A 16,851-nucleotide genomic window follows, 5' to 3' on the forward strand; every position below is an offset into this window, starting at 1 on the left:
TTTGCATAGTTTATCAGACACTGAACTTTCCAGAAGAGCAACTACTGTGAATACTGATGGACAATTATACTTTGTTTCGTTTGAACTTTACCAAGATTCTTCACCCTTCTAGAAAATCACATCATCAAGACGAATGAGATCCACAGTCAGCTGTGGCTGCAGGGTCTGCGTGTGCAGCTGCTGTGTCCAGGGCGAGCCTACCACACACAGGTGTGGGCACCTGGCTCCTCCACCGCACCTCCCAGTGTAATTATACCCGAGTATTTTACACAGGTGTGTGCATAATGCTATTAGAAGTTACTTTTATTTCTCTTGTACAGTTCACAGTCTCTTGGCTGTGCTGGTATCTTGAAATTATTAAGTCATTTTATAACCTATGTATTTTATTTCAGGATTAGTAAACGGGGCATTATAAAATATTTTTTATATAAACGGAATGCTGGGTCTGATCAGGGCTGAGAAACACTATGCTAAGGTAGCTGTTCTCAGGACGCCTTTACATTCTCAGAAGTTACTGAGGACTCCACGAGCCTTTACTTATCTGGAATATATCCACCAATATTTACATTATTAGAAATGAAAACATCGAGTATCTGCATATATATACTAATGTAGGTGATCTTCTACCCATTAAATTTTTTTTTTTTTTTTTTTTTTGGCCGCACTGCGCAGCTTGTGGGATCTTAGTGGGGTCTCAGTTCCCTGACCAGAGATTGAACCTGGGCCCTTGGCAATGGAAAACCTGAGTCCTAACCACTGGACTGCCAGGGAATTCCCTCTACCCATTAAAATTTTAATCTGGGGACTTTCCTGGTGGCACAGTGGTTAAGAATCCACCTGCCAATGCAGGCGACACGGGTTTGAACCCTTGTCCAGGAGGACCCCACGTGCCGTGGAGCAACAAAGCCCGTGCGCCACAACTACTGAGCCTGCGCTCTAGAGCCCGCAAGCCACAACTACTAAGCCCACATGCCGCATCTACTGAAGCCCGTGCTCCACAACAAGAGAAGCCACCGCAATGAGAAGCCTGCACGCCGCAAGGAAGAGTAGCCCCTGCTCGCCGCAACTAGAGAAAGCCCGCACACAGCAACGAAGACCAATGCAGCCAAAAATAAATTAAGTAATTAAAAAAATTTTTTTTTAATTTGGGGGCTGCCAAACTTTTAATTTGGGATCAAAGAGTAAATATTTTATCTATATGGTTGCGCCGTGCAGCTTGTGGGATCTTAGTTCCCTGACCAGGGATCGAACCTGCAGCCTCAGCAGTGAAAGCTGAGGGGTTCTCAGTTCTCAGTTAGGGGAAAGTCCTAACCACCGGACCGCCAGGGAGTTCCCAAAGAGTAAATATTTTAATCTTTTTGAGCCATACTGTAACGGAACCACTCAAGTCCGTCTGTGTAGGGGGTACCCAGCCATGGACAACACACAAGCCAAGGGGGCAGTTCATGCAATAAAACATTCATCAACAGAAACAGGCAGTGGGGTATAGTCTGCTGACCCACTCTGAAGGGTAGAACCATCTCTGACTACAGAAAAGAGCCTCAAAATATACACGTTGAAAACATCCTAAAGAAAGAAATGTGAGGATATTTAAAAAGTTAAGCAGAACTCACCTTTGTTCTGTACACAAAGAAGTCTAACCACCTCCATCTCTGCCCATGAACTTAATATCACAGCCTTCAAAACTCAGCCACATGAAAATTATTAAAAAACCATACAAACTGGGATACGTAATCATGTTTGGATGGATAGGGTTAATTCTGTGAGCTTTAGGGGAACGCTGTGCACAGCACTAGCACATCATTTGTGCTGATCATCAACTACGTAGAGTTCCTTACACTCCTGTGACCAAAACAAGTGCTGTGAATGCATTGTCTCTCACTTGGTCTTCACAACACCCCTAAGAGGTGGGGAACACTAGTACCCTCACTTCACAGATGAGGCACGTGAGGCTGGGAACAGGCAGGTAATCCACCTGGTCATCAGAGCCACCTGTGAACAGATCCACCTGGTTTCCAGGCCTGAGAAACTAACTTCAAGACTCTCCGGTGCTGGACCCTTCCACAGTAGTTAGTGAGGAAACGAGCAAACCCGTGTATACAAGGTGGAGGCCGCAGATGCTGGGGTGCATGGCTTTTCGGTGGGTAGCTAGGGACTTCGTTGTTGTAACACGAGGAGCGACAGAGAAACGTTGTGGTCTGAGCACTAACCAGCTCATAGTAACACCGACAGAACGGACCACAGGCCCTCCTCCTTCTCTGGGCCTCAGTTTTCCCACTGGTGGAGGAAGCCAGGCTACAGAACCCTTCACCTCTAAAATTCTGAGGAACAGGGTCAGTCACCTGTGTTCACTTTCAATGTGTAATAATATTTACCGTAATAGTTTAAAACAATGGCCGAGAAAACAGATTTCAGGCATCATGATAAAAATATGGGTACAATATTTAAATAGCGCTTTTGTTAACAGATTTCTGAACATTTTCAAAAGAAAATGAAGTAAGGAACTGTCAGAGTTCCTTTAATATATTTTTAGCTAATCAAATATCAAGTAGCAGGTAACTATTAACTGCAAAAAAAGCCTATTATCTATTTACCATCCAGAAAATGAACTGAACTGGATTATTCATGGCAAGTAAGCCACTGTGTGAAAATACCATCCTGTCAAAAGCAAAAGGAGAACAAAGAATCCTGATCTGAGGAGAGTGTTTAAGGGCCAACTGTGTCCAGCTCCAGCCCAGCTGAACAAGAGGGGAAGGCTCTGGCCGCCTGCGGAAGGCCGGGAGGATGCAGGGCAGGGCTGGGGTGCTGCTGGCAGACCTCCCCACGCTGACAACCCAGCCACCGCCACAGATGAGGAAAAGGCAGAAAATGTGCACCAGGTTCTCAGCAAAACAAAACAAAACCCAAAAGGAACCAGGTCAGGTGGAAGCTGACTCCTTTCAAAATAAAGCAAAACGTAAAGCGTTCTCGGCTTGGTTATAGTCTACCTGGTCATCAGGAAGGTCCCTGGCACCAGCAGAGAGAAACCTCCCCGAGCCGGCGTGCTCAGTTAAGTCTGATGATGGGGGCGGTGGGGGGGGGGGGGAATTGAAGGTCAGGTCTAATCCATCACTCATGACTTCGAACAGCTCAGAGCTGCAACGCAAATTAGGGAAACGGGTGCACGTTGGGGTGGTATGCGGCGGGGCGAACAAGGAACAGAAGTTGCAGTGATTCCTCTTAGAATAACCCGCTATTTGGTTTTCTCCCCACAGACAGCAGCTGCCTACAGCATAAACTGCAAAAGTTAGTAGGCATAATGCCAGAGACGGGGTGGGGGCCTTTGCTACCTTGGGTGGTGCTTCGTCGGACCCTCCAGAGTCCCAGGACACTGTGACCTGCCTTCTGGACTCCATCCTCATCCGTTCTTCTTGCTGGACCTTCTCTTCTTCCAGGATTGTGCTAGAGAGACAACACAGTATGTAAGGGGAGCTGACACGGGGGGAGCTCGCACACACCAGACCCCACCCTGACGACCCGAGGAACCCCGCGGGAAAGAGGATCGGGTTTCTAACTTCACAAAAGGATTCCAGAATGGCCTTGATGCAAGGGGCACAGCCTCAGGTAAGGGAAGGGCAGCTGGCAACACAAGGAGGAGCTGGGAAACCACAGGGGGGCCAGGATGGATGGTCTGAACGCCAGTTTCCTTTAAGCAGCAGAGCTCCCCTGAGCAAATCCCGAGCAGCGCTCCGCACAGCACAGACCCAGCCCTCACAGTGCCACCACAGCAGCACAGCAACCGACCAAACAGCCATGCGGCCCAACGCTCCCCACACTGCCCACGACCTCCTACCAACTTCCACTTTAACCAGCACTTTGCCTCATCAGGAAGGAAGGAAATGCAACAGTATCTACAAGCACTTCTGAAACTCCTGCCGGCTTGAAACTGGCAGCTCCACACCGGGTCACGCAGCTACTTACCCGCCGGGCCGCTCAGGGCTCCGCACCTGGGCTCTGGGCCATCGCGGGAGCGGCCACCGCCCTCTGCTGCCCGCCCGCCCGCCGCCCCGCCGCCGCGTCCTGGGGCTTCCCAGTCCCAGCCTCCTGGTGGAGGGCAGCAGAGAACCTCCCAGCGCCAGCAGCTCATGAGAGAGTGAGGTCAGCGGCCCCAGAGCCTTTCTTTCTAATCTGGGAATCCGGCTCAGCTCGACTGTTTCCAGGAGACATTCCTGCTGCCTGGAGGCGAGGGCAGGCTGTTTCTCACGCAGCTGCACTCATGCAATTTACAGCAGCAGAGGACACACAGAATTCAGCTCGTAACTGCCCTGAGTCAGCGAGCCCTTACTACAGATGGGAGTTTTGTTTTGTGTTTTAAGGAAAGGGAATGTTTCCCTCCATGACCACATTAGCACTTTAGAGAAAAGCAACCCCCTCCTCAAAATATGATTTCATTTTTCTTCTCACTCCATCTAGACGGTCATGGCTGAGTGAATAGCACAACACTTTAACAACAGTGCAGGCTCTGGCGACACCCTCGAGGCTGGCCAGATGCAGGCCGAGCCAGCGCTGTCGGGAACCTGGCCCCAGGTCCCACGATTCACAGGTCAAGTGCGTGCGACAGCCTGTTTGCTTGGCCTTTGCCCACAATGGGCTGAGAGTTGCCACTTTCCACGCCCCCAGAACTAGCACAGACCCCGGACCACATTCTGCCTTAGTGATGACAGGAGAGTGAAGCCACCATCAGCCGAGCACGTGCACTGGCTGGTGAGGAAGACCAGTCACCACCTCCCCGTGCCTCACAGGGGACGGGTGCAGGCTGCCGGGAGGGTGGCCGCTGGGAGCAGGGGTTCAGACAGACCCCTGGCCTGAGAGAGGGCTGCCTCCGATTAGGGTCTTTTCAGCGCCCCGCTCTCAATCACCTGGCCTCAAAACAAGTAACAGACTCCAAGTCAGAATTTCCAAAAATTGCGTAGTTTTAAACAACTGAAAAGTCCATAACAATCAGGAAAAAAAATCAAGTAAAAAAAATCGTCCTTATTTCTAACTTCTTCAAATCATTAAAATAAAGGCAAGCTATGAGAAGGCCAAGCGTGACAGGTTCTTTAAAGCAATGGAACTTAATTTTAAATAGGTCTCACGAAGGCAATTTATTTCACATGGGCTGTTTTGTGAACTGGGCCACCCTGACCTGAAGGTTACTGCTCCCCGCAAACACCTCCACATAGGTCACGGGAGGGCCCTTGCATAAGGAGACCCTCTTGGCCTCCACCTGCCCTGACCCTCCGCCCGCACTCACTGTTCTCTGACCCACTGATTCACTGTCTGAAGCCTCCCTCTCGGCCCTTCATCACCTGCTACCACTGAACACGGAACGCAGGGGTAACCGGGAAGCGAGTTCCTCAGTATCATACCAAAAACTAACATGTCAAAACGCTTCGGAGAAAGCATAACTTGCTGCTCACAGTAGTGCAGAACATAAATAACTCCTGAAGTATCTGTTTTTACGATGGGAAGGCTCTTCCATAGATGGAGTAAGAGTGCCCATGGAGACAGTTCTGAACTTTCCTCTTTACAGCTGCTGAGGAACCCAGAGCAAAACAGTGGAATGTGCAGAGTGTCAAGGAGGTCAAATTTAAACATATTTTCCCAAAGTCCAACTATTTTTAGTAGCAATACATTCTGTTTGAAAGCTTTTAGCTGCCTAATGTGAACTGGCAATGAGCCCTCATGCTTCTTCCTGGGGTGGTGGTTTCTAAGTCTCAAACTCACCAGAGAAAAAACTATAAGAGCTCATAAGACTTTTCATTTAACAAACGTTAGAACATGTAAGAATCATTCTTTGTTTATCCACGAGCCCCATCTAGGAAGAGAACTGGGAAGAGGGGAAAGGAGTATTTATTTAACGTTAGTTTTATTTTTTATCACTACTTCCCTCACTTTAGGAGAAAAAGTCATCAAAGTAATCAATTCACACAGTAAAGGACAAAAAAACTTGCAAGCACATGTTGACTTTTCTCGGCCTGTGGCACTCCCTGTGAAACCCGGTCTCCCGGGCTCCACAAGCTGGTATGGAGAGGTCTCATTAAATTTCCGTTCTGGAGCAACAAGATGTGATTTTACTTCTAAGGTATTTTCATGGAGAGCAATAAAGTGGTCTAATAGCGTCTTCGTTTCCAGTACCAAGCTAAGATTCGGAATAAAGTCTCCAACACAGACAAGATTTAGAGTAGACAGGGGCGATCAGTCCAAGTAGGTGACCAGCTGTTCCCGCTGTCCCAGCAGAAAGGGCACCAGCTATGAGCAGCACCTTCTGAGCTGGGCAGCTGGGCCCATTTCAACTTGTGTCCTCCTTCATAAATGAGAACGATACTGCCTGTCCTATCCACTGTTAGGATGGAGAAATAAAGTAGGTGAAAAAACCCAGTAAGACTTTTAAGTAAATGCTATCTAGTTCTGTACTTTTACCTGCCTTATTTTTTTAAAATGTATTTCATTTCTGTAGCATTTTTTCCTGAGAATGATTATAGTAATACTATCCTTCTCTTTGAAACTACATTTCTTCTATGCTGGAAAAACTTTTTTAAAAAAAGACTGGACTTTGATCACCTAAACATAATAATTTTATGATGACATCACAAAATTTGCTTTGGACAGAAAATCAGTCTGGATTCATAGCTACTTAGGCTAATTTGAAAAACATCCAGAGAAAGAGCAGCAAGAAACTGGATGAACAAAAAAGCCACGAGGGAAATGGCTTGTTCTGGCAAGTTCATGGGAATGCCAGCTTTGAAACACGATCTCCTCTAAGTACCCAACATCGCCTCACCACAAAGGAATGGAGCTGACCCTTCAACAACCCCCCTTGGTATCTTTACAGAAAACAAGGCTTGAGACAAAGCTGGGACAGCACCTCTGCAGTGGGCAGTGACCAGTGTTGCAGCACACGCCTCCCTCCTTCTTCTCTTATAAACACGCACAGCAGACCGAACATCTCACTTCACGAATACAACAAAACTGCATCTCTCTTTACTTATTACATATCTCAAACTGCAGGAAATAACGCACTTTTGTTTGGTTATGGTGTTACACATCTCAAAATTATTTGAAAAGTGATTTCTACTAAAATCTTACTTTAGAACCTCTTTGACCTCTTTGTATTTCTGGCAAGTTCGAGAAGCTCCTATCTGACCACTCCTCTTGCAGACAGCAACTACGGACTAGGACAGAAGAAACAGCCCTGTGACAGCACAAAGCAGTTAGGCTCTGGAGGAAGCTGCCACTGGGAGGAAAGGAATGGCACTGGGTGGGTCCCCAGTTTAATGGCCACTAGCCAGAAAGCCAGCCCCAGTCTTACTGGTTTGAAGAGCCAGAGGACTGAATTTGGGTCACCACAGCTGGTGGAAAGTGAGAGGGGAAATCCCAGGAAGAAGAAAGCTATGGAGGGGTACCTCAAATTCTGAGTGTAAATTCTGCCTGAATCACTAGCTGACCCCTGTACTGTGCACATACAGGGCAGGCTTCAGGCAGCCCAGCTGAGGCTGAACTTAGCTGAATCGGGATTCGCGCTCACAGAATGGAGGGAGTTTGCAATGTGAGACCTGCCAAGTTAGCTGCCTGCTAAAACCAACCAACCAACCAACCAACCAACCAACCACTCTTCAGAGGAATAATACTGAATCCAGAGTTTCTGCAACCTATCAGTCACAATGTCCACGACATAATCTAAAATCACTTGATGTACAAATAAACATTAAAATGTAATCCATTTTCAAGAGGAAAAGAAATCTAAAGGAAGCTGACTCCAATGGTGACTCAGAAGTTGTAATTAGCAAGCAAGGACTTTGAAGAGCTATTATTATATTCAAAGACATAAAGGAAAATTTGGTCATAGTTAATGAAAAGATAGGAAACACCAGCAGAGAAACTAAAGGTATAAAAAAGAGCCAAATGAAAATTCCTAATGAAAAGTAAAATATCTGAAATAAAATCTCCACAGGATTGGACGATCAGTGGGATGGAGATGAGAGAAGAGTCAGGAAAATTGAAGATAAATCAATAAAAATTATCCAATCTGAAGAACTTATAGAAAAAAGACTGGGGGAAAACAGAAAAAGAACAGAGCCCCTGGAACCTGAAGGACACTATCAAAAGATTTAACATACATGGAACTGGTGTTTTAGAAGAGAGAAAATGGAGCAGAAAAAATATCTGAAGAAATAATGGTCAAGGACATACATTTACAGATTCAAGAGGTTCAGTGAAGACCAAATATGATCAATACAACAAAAACCACACGCAAGCACATCCTCGTTATAAACTGCTGAAAACCAAAGATAAAATCATGGAAGAAGCCAGAAAAAATGACACTTTACATACAGAAGAGTAATAATTTAAAAGGCCAGTGACTTCTCATTAGAAATAACAGAGGCCAGAAGGTAACGAAAGAAAGCTTTAAGGTGCTGAAAGAAAGAAAGAAAAAAAAGAAAAAGAAAAATGCTGTCAACTCAGAGTTCTATATCCAGTGTAATGAAGTTCAATTCATTTTCAGATTAAAAAAAAAAAAAAAACAACCAAAACTAATCAACAGGCCCACATCACAAGAAATGTTAAAGAAGTTCTTCAGACAGATGGGAAAACCAAATGGAAGAAAGATCTTTAGGAAAGAATAAAGAGCACTGTATGGGGTTAAATATAAAAGATTTTCCCCTTACTTTCCTCAGAATACTATTAAAAACACAAAGTGTAATCTTATTTTATGAGGTTACTGTCATATATGAATATAATACACACGACATCTAGAACAAAAAGGACTAAGGTGGTGGTAAATGAAGTTTCCACATTTTAAGTGAAATACAATTATTAACTCTTAAGTAGATGGTGCAAAGTTAAAGATGTATAATGTAATACTTGAGGCAATCACTAAAAATATAATGCAAAAGGTATTTCTAAAATGCAAATTTGGGGAGTTGAGAGGAAGAGGTGCAGAAGGTAAGCCAGTGGCTTCTCAGCGCCAAACTCTCTTCACTGAGAACCGACCCGCTGCCACGGGGGTTGCTGCTCCCTCCCATCTAAGCTCAGGTGCCCAGAGACTGGGCTGAGACGGAGCCAGCGCTGCTTCACTCGTTCCCTGCATCCCTGCATCAACCTCGGCGCCATGTCCCTCTGTAACCTGAAGAGGGATGGGCCACCTACAGCCTCTGGTCCTTCACCGTCCAGAGGGGAGGACAGACATTCATGTCTACTCCACTCTTCCCCCATGTTTTCAGGGATAATAACCCTGGAGACAAAATTGAGGGAAGGGGAATGAAGAACAACTAGAGAGAGAAGGAAAATGGTGCCAGAAACAGGACTGAAGGGAAGGAATTACAGCAGCTACCGGATGAGTCTGAGGATTTCACTGTGGGTTCTGAGGGCGACCTTCAAGTAGTAAATATGTGGATTACAGCTGAAGTGTGAACTTCATCTAGTCAAAGTCCTCTCTTACAAATAAGACAAGGGAGGGGAAGTGAGCAGAGCGTGGGGAGGTACAGGGGGTGGAGGCAGCCAGCAACCCATTCAGTGGGGGGCGGCATACGGTGGTAAAGAGACCGAGAAAAGCAGTGGTCCTGGACTTCGGAGAAAAGGGCCCAGGGTCTTGGATCCACCCTTTGTTAGCTGCACAATCTGGGCAAGTCATAGGGTTTTTCTGAGCCTCAAGTTCCTTAAGTGAAAAGGGCAACAATATCTCACTCTTAAGAATTACTGTGAAATCAGTAAGGTAATCACGTGAAAATGACCTGTGAAGCCATGTAAGTATAAAGGACTAATTTTTATGAAATTTAAGTTTAAATCTCACCGGAAATTTGTTTACTTCACATAAAACCAAATTCTGGAGGTGAAGCTAAAGTAGAGATGCACCTGTAAAGGTCTGAACATCTGTGTGCGGGGGGCGGGGGGGGGGGATCCAATGAAGGACAAGAGCTACCTGCAGGTAAGAAACAGTTATGACATAAATTTTAATGGAAACAATTTAAATTTTACATTAAATTCCCATGAAATTTAGGTTTACTATTTACTTTTTATTACCGGGAAGACTAAGGTCCCAAACCAAACAAACATTTTAAGATTTAAATACAGGGGTAATTGAGAAACAGGTTACTCTTCTAGATGACACCAAGACCCAACAGGACGGCAGTGAGAAGGAAAGTGCCGATATGATGACTAAGGAGGAATTTAGACACCACCTTTGAAAGGAATTTGGGGAGCAGATACAAAACCACTTTAAGAGCACAGCGAGGAAGCACAAGTAACCTCATGTTATTAATCAAATCTAGAGTTTTTAATCTAGAGTTCACATTTTAGGATAAATGAAGAATCAAAAAGGACTCAAAAAAAAAAAAACCTGTACAAGATGTCCATAAGACATCTACAAAATGTCAAAAAGATGTGCCTTGCATTTTGGTATCTGGATAATAATAGCTACCCTTTTTACATTTGAAGAACCAGTTTTTTTTTTTTAAACAGTAACTGATCACTTTCTGTACCTAAGACCTCCAGGTCCCTTGCGGATCCTCAGAAAAAGCTTTGTTTTTACTGCTACTACCAGAGCAGCCACAAGTGTGTGTACCCACCACGAGCATGAAAACTAAATGCATTTTAGATGATTTTATTTAATCCTGAAAACTAGAGGACAGGTAGGATTTGTGATTCTGCTCTCCCAGGGAGGCTAAGTCACTCACCCAAGGTCAACTTAGGTCAAAGAGATTTCTCAACGGCCAGCTTTGTATGATAAAGTTAAGAAGCAAACACGACGATATCAGGTTATAACAACAAGCAAACAACATCCACAACTCCCCCCAGACCCAAGCTGGAGACGAGACAAGGCTACATATTACGGGTACAGGACGAGTACACAGCAGGCAAGTGCGGACGCCGGCCGACGCACACTGGCGTGGCTTGTACCCCTCGAGAGACTCAGCCTCGCCGAAAACTTCCACAACTGCTTGCCACTAACTCTGGGATTACAGAGGGCCACAGCAGCCAAATGCAACACACTCAAGATGTGACAGCAAAACAGCGATAACACGTGGAAACTACGTCACCCATCAAAACCCTTGGGTGGGGGCCTCTGTGCCGAAGCCAGAGACGCTGCCATTCTGTTGGGGGACTTTCTCTGGTTGACACTCAAGCAAATGTAAGAGAACCAGCTGCAGGAATTCCTTGTAACAGTATGGTTTTTTTCCCTTTTCTTTCTTCTTTTTCCTTTTTAACTGAACAATATTAACAACTTGCCCACTAGTCGAAATCGTAATCAGAGCACTTACTAACGTCTAGCCATGGCTCAAACAAAGCGTAGGGCGTGACAGTCGACAGCTTGTGTCCTGGACTCAGGTGAGCTTGCCTTGAATCCCAGCTCTGTGACCCCAGCACTCAACTGCCGAACCTCAGTTTCCGTTTCCCCATTGGTAAACTGATGATGACAATATTACCTACATCTCCCAGGACCGTGAGGATTCAGATGAAATAATGTGTGACAGTTCACGGCACAGGTGCGGCAGCAGAAAGCACTCAGTCAGTGCTGGTTTTCAATGCCGTAATTTCTAAGGTTGACGGCAGAGGATGGAGACTGGCTCCTAGTGAGCATGCTTTTGGTCCAAAGGGCTTCCTAAAGCGCTCAGGGTCAGAGGGCCTTCCAGGCAGACACTAAGTCAGTGATCTTTAGAATAGAAAACCTCAGGTAAATTGTTTACATACCACTTACGTTATGCTTTCTTTCTCTAACCTACCCTTCACATGTGAAAATGGCATGCTTAGAAACAAGGATCGATTTCCAAAGTTTAAAAAAAACTATGGCTGGAGCAACAGGAGCTTTCGTCACTGCTGGAGACACCGCACTGGTGCATCCACTTTGGAAAACAGGCGCTATCAGTACATAAAGCTAAAGCCGCGCCCACCTGCAGACGCCTGAATACGCATCCACCAGACATTCTTGTACACGTGCTCACCCAATGACACTTCTGTTATGTCCCTACAGCAGCAGTCTTGAGAGCCCCAAGATGAAAAGTATCTGAATTTCCACCAATAGTAGAAGGGATAAACTATGGTATATCCACAAATGGGACACATACAGCAACGAGAGTGAAGTCCAACTACCTGAGTAACATGGGTGATCTCAAACTAAACGTTGAGCAAAATAAACCATAAACAAAAAAGTATACACTGCATTACAGCGTTTACATAAAGTTCAAAACCAGGCAGAACCAGGCAGTGGTTACCCCTGGAGGGGGAACGTAATTGGAAAAGGGGCCTCTCGTGGGTCTCTGGGGTGAAGGCAGTGCTGTTTTCTTGTTCTAGATGCTGGTTACAGGAATGGGCCCAATTTGTGAAAATCCAGTGAGCTGTTTGGCAGCTTCTTGGCATGTCTATATGTTCACATCTTTGCATGTCAATAAAAAGTTAGAAAAATACAAAAATTAGGGTACCAAATTTAAATCAATAATTTTATTTATTACCCTCATTTGTCTAAAAGGGATTTAATAAGCCACACGTTAACTTAAAATGTTTCCCTGAGATAAAACTGACAATCTTTTCCTATAATGGCACAAACACCTTAATGACACAGAGCACTGCTGGGAAATGCTATCTTTGAACATAAACTCCAAAGGGGCAAAAATACTCAAGAGGTTTTACTGCGGTCTCCTCGCCACAGTATCTACCAATGAATGAACTGACTAGCTAGGGATGAAATGACTTTTCATTCAAAAAATATTTAGTGCACTCTTATAAACTGTCAGTCACACAGTATGAAATGCTAGAGCTCATGTTATGAGAAATTTCCTATTGAGGAACTTCTCACACTTGCTACTAGGTGGCCAGAGGTTAATCTCATTCTCCTCAATGAGGCACATCTATGAATAAGGACACAGGATGGCAGGAGGGCAGGCCCTGTGGTCACAGAGACCGACCCATCCCCGTACAGCCCTCTGCCTAACAAGAGTCACCGAGAGCCACTTTTCTTAACTTATGATACAGCAGAAACAAGACGTGGTCCAGCCAAAGATGAGTGGAGCCCACAATAAACTGAGTCTATCTGCAGCATTTTCTCTTTAGACAGACATGGAGAATGGGCTTTGGGAACATTTTTAGGGGCCCTGGGGTAAGGGCTATCCAAACTTTATTACTTTGTTAGAATCTTGGATATAATAACCATTTAAAACAACTCAATAAAGAACGTGTTTGATTACTTGTGATACATTGTTACATATAGGTGTCCAAGCAGCTAGTATATTATAAAGTTACATTTTATTTGGCTTATTTGGTAGCCATGTTCTACATGTTCCAAATACAAAGTTAAACTCCATTTCTGACTAATACAAAACAGACAGGACAAACTAATGGTCAATAATCTGTACTAATTGTTCACAAGAAAGCATCTATAAATAGGTACATGATGTTTTTATACGTGTGTGTGTATAAAATAATTATATGTAGTTCTAAGCCTTCGCCTGGGACAGTTTTTGGAGCTGCTCCACCTTAATGCAACAGTCCTCCGGCCAGTGTCAGCGTGAGTTTTGTGACAGCTAAGCACAAACTCGGCAGCTGTCTGGTCCTCACTGGGTCCAGCTCCTGGCCTGGGGGTGTGGGCAACACCGAGGTGAGTATGACGATCCCTGTCCTCAAGGAGCTTCAGTCTAGTAGGGGATGAGACGTACTAGACTGTGAGCTCCTCGAGGGCAGGAAAAGTGTTGGGTTCTCTTGCCCAGTGACCAGCACCAGGCCCAGCTACGTGGTGCTCAGTGTTTGTGGAGCTGACTGGACCGGGATGCGGCCATCTGCGGCCCACAGGGCGGGCACGGCCAGAAGAAGCAAGAGTTCTGGACAGCCCACGGGCAGAGCAGGGAAAGAGGCTGAGGAAGACAGTAGGGCTGATTTCAGCAGGTGCAGAGGAGGCCTTCCTGGCGGAGGCGTGTGGTCAGTTTGGCCACAGTGTGAGAAAGGGATGGAAAGACACTGGCCGTAACTCAGGGAGGCTTAAGTGCTACTCTGGAAGCCTCGAACTAACACCGGGGGTGCCAGGAAACCACTGAAAGTTGTCTTGAGCAAGGGAGTTACTCTCCCACTTCGACATGTTTGGTAAGACTGACTGATGAAGTATGCGGGCCGGGGGCAGGGGCGGGGTGGAGAGGAGAGGAGAGCCGGGAGGAGGGAGTGGGTCTGAAGACCCTGAGGTGAGGATGCTCCGGCTGGCCAGCTGGTACAGGCGGGCGAGGAGTTACTGATGGCTCCCAGAGGCAGGTAGAGACAAAGGCCCCACTGTAACCTACACAAGCTGAGGGGCAAGAGGCAGGCAAGAGGAGACAGTAACGGCTTTGCTTCAGGATAAACACGATGTCCTCCAACTGAAGACACAGGTCTGGGACTTGTGGGAAAAGGCAGGACTGAAGCTAAAGACAGACGGAGGTGGGGAGCGAAGCCACAGGAACAGTTAAGACAACCAACCAAGGAGAAGTACTGAGCGGAGGGGAGGAGGCTGCGGAGAGAAGCCAGCGGATACCCAGAGTAAGGGGGAAGAACGCGCTGGGGAGGCGGGCAGGTGGAACTGGTATCAGAGAGGGGGTTTCATGGACAGAATCTATCAGATTCTGAGGAAAGGTCAAGGAGGAACAAAAAAATGTATGAGCAAAACATGAAATGAAGCATGGTCGAAAACCAGCTCCAACAGGGACAGCAGGTATAACTAAGCTGCATGACAATTAAGAACATGGAGAGCTCCAGCCTGAAGAAAGCTGTCTTGAAAGACCTGAGGGGCCGGCCGTCACGCGCGAGGCCCCGGAAGCGGGCCCGGAGGGGGAGCGTCAGGGGTGTCACCGTGCGGCCAACGGTGCCGACCCCCACCTCCTCGGCCGGACTTCAGACACCGGGGGCAGGACTGTGTTTTGCTCACTGCTGGGCTCACAGAACCTAGCTTAGAACAAAGGAGACACTTAGCAAAACAGCTGCTGACTGGACGAATCTCTCCCACTTCTCACTAAGGCCCTGCTCCTTCCTGGAAACATTCTCTTTGGAGGAAACTTGTCAGCCGGGCAGGTGGCGCTGCCGGAGGGGAGGTGAAGCTGAGAGGGTTCAAGCGTTGGGGGATAGGGGTGGGCTAGAGGAGCTGCCGGGGGCTTTTGGACCCTGACATTTGGTAATTTTTATGAAAAATGACGAGAATATAGCAAATAACAAAACTCAAATAAAATGAGGGGAGTACGCCAAACATGAAACAGCACGTTAAACCATGGCGCTGGCTGGTTGGTTATGTATTATACTACAACATCTTGTTGATTAAAGTATTAAGTCTCGATCTAGACTTCAGTTCGACAAGTGTTTACTGAGCACTGACCAGGTGCTGGTCCTAAGCTCTGCCCCAGGCCTCCAGAAATGAGCAAGATGGGATGAGGGCCACCTGTCGAGGCCTCTGAGTCTGGCCAGTATCAGGTCAGCTCTGCGCAGACGCTGTGGGGGGGCCCAACACAGTAGGAAGTCCATGTGTTCCTGCCAGGGGACTGGGGGCTGCTGGAGGTTTGGGTCTAATGGCGTCTGGCACGAAGTAGGAGTCACAAGACGGCAGCTGAACAGGTAACGTGGATGCTGAGCTATAACAACAGAGCGCTGAAGAGGTGCCATAGGAGGGGCTATCTCTTTGGGGGTGGGGCAGATGAGGCAGGCTTCCTGTAGGAGGCAACCCTGAGCTGGGCTCCAAAGACTGAAGAGAAGCGCCCTGCAGACAAGCGGGGGAAGGCAGAGGCACCGGGTGCCTCTGGAGCAGAGGAAGGGGTGGTGTGAGGTGAGAACTGGGGAGTGGGCGGGGACTAGACCACGCAGAGCCTGTGGGCTGTGCCACGTTGGTCAGCAGTCAGGGCAGAGACACCTGATCACAATTTGAAGTTTATTAAGACCTGAAGACATAATCTTCTTAAGGCTCTAACAATGTATAAATAAATACAAATCCATAAAGAAGTAATTACGTTTGCCCAAGAAGCAGGTTTGCCTCAGACGTACTGATAAAAGGACCTGCCAGGGAGAAGCAGCGGAGGCCTGCCCGCCCCGGCCCCGGCCCCGGCCCCAGCCCCGCCCCCCACCCTACCTGAGCTGAGCTTTGAGCTCAGTGAAGCGGGGCCGCCGGCTGGGGTCGTAGGCCCAGCACTTGGTCATGAGGCTGTAGAGGGTGGGAGGGCAGTTCGGAGGCATGGGCAACCTCTCCCCGTTCTCAATGCGACCAATCACATCATTGTTCTTCACGCCTTGAAAGGGCTTCACACCGTGCATCAGTATCTCCCACATACACACACCTGTGAGGCGGGGACGAAAACACAAGGGTAAACTTAGCAGCAGGAGTGCGATTCCCACGTTTCAGGAATAGCTTCATAGTTCGTACGAGAGAACCTCCGGTGTGATTACGGGCACATCAGCCAAATAAAGCCGCATTCAGTCAGCTCTGTTATCAAATAAGGACAGGAATACTAATTTAGTATGATGCGAATAATGAAACAGTATTATCAAGAAAAAACCCATTACTTTTCTAAGAGGTTTATTTCTCCAAAAAATTCTCCATTAGAAAATGGCCCACCAGCTACAGTGGTATTTCATAGCATAGTTTAGTGAACCAATTCAAAAAAAAGCTGAATGCATTTTAGATTTCCCTCCTCTTTAGTCCAACCTGCTTATCATCGCAGCAGCTGGCGTGAAGCCTAACAGAGAAAACCCTGCAACTTAAGTCTTATGCTTTCAGAAGACTCAGATTCCTCTACAGGTTCCCATCACGTGGCACTCTGGCCACTCAGACCTGCACCTGAACACGCTCCTTCGTGACCTGGCTCGTGCTGAACTCTAGATGCGAGGCCTTTCATT

The 16,851-nt window shown here is 46.8% G+C and overlaps 1 protein-coding gene across 1 annotated transcript in view; it reads right to left on the reverse strand.

The window, feature by feature from the left end:
• PTK2 (protein tyrosine kinase 2) overlaps positions 1-16,851 on the reverse strand; it is a 167,526-nt gene that overhangs the window by 34,758 nt on the left and 115,917 nt on the right. Inside the window, 2 exon segments of the mRNA XM_032610452.1 lie at positions 3,330-3,441; positions 16,088-16,292. Coding sequence (XP_032466343.1) covers positions 3,330-3,441; positions 16,088-16,292 — 317 coding nt within the window.

Source organism: Phocoena sinus, chromosome 17, assembly GCF_008692025.1.
Source record: "Phocoena sinus isolate mPhoSin1 chromosome 17, mPhoSin1.pri, whole genome shotgun sequence".
Lineage (NCBI taxonomy): Eukaryota > Metazoa > Chordata > Mammalia > Artiodactyla > Phocoenidae > Phocoena > Phocoena sinus.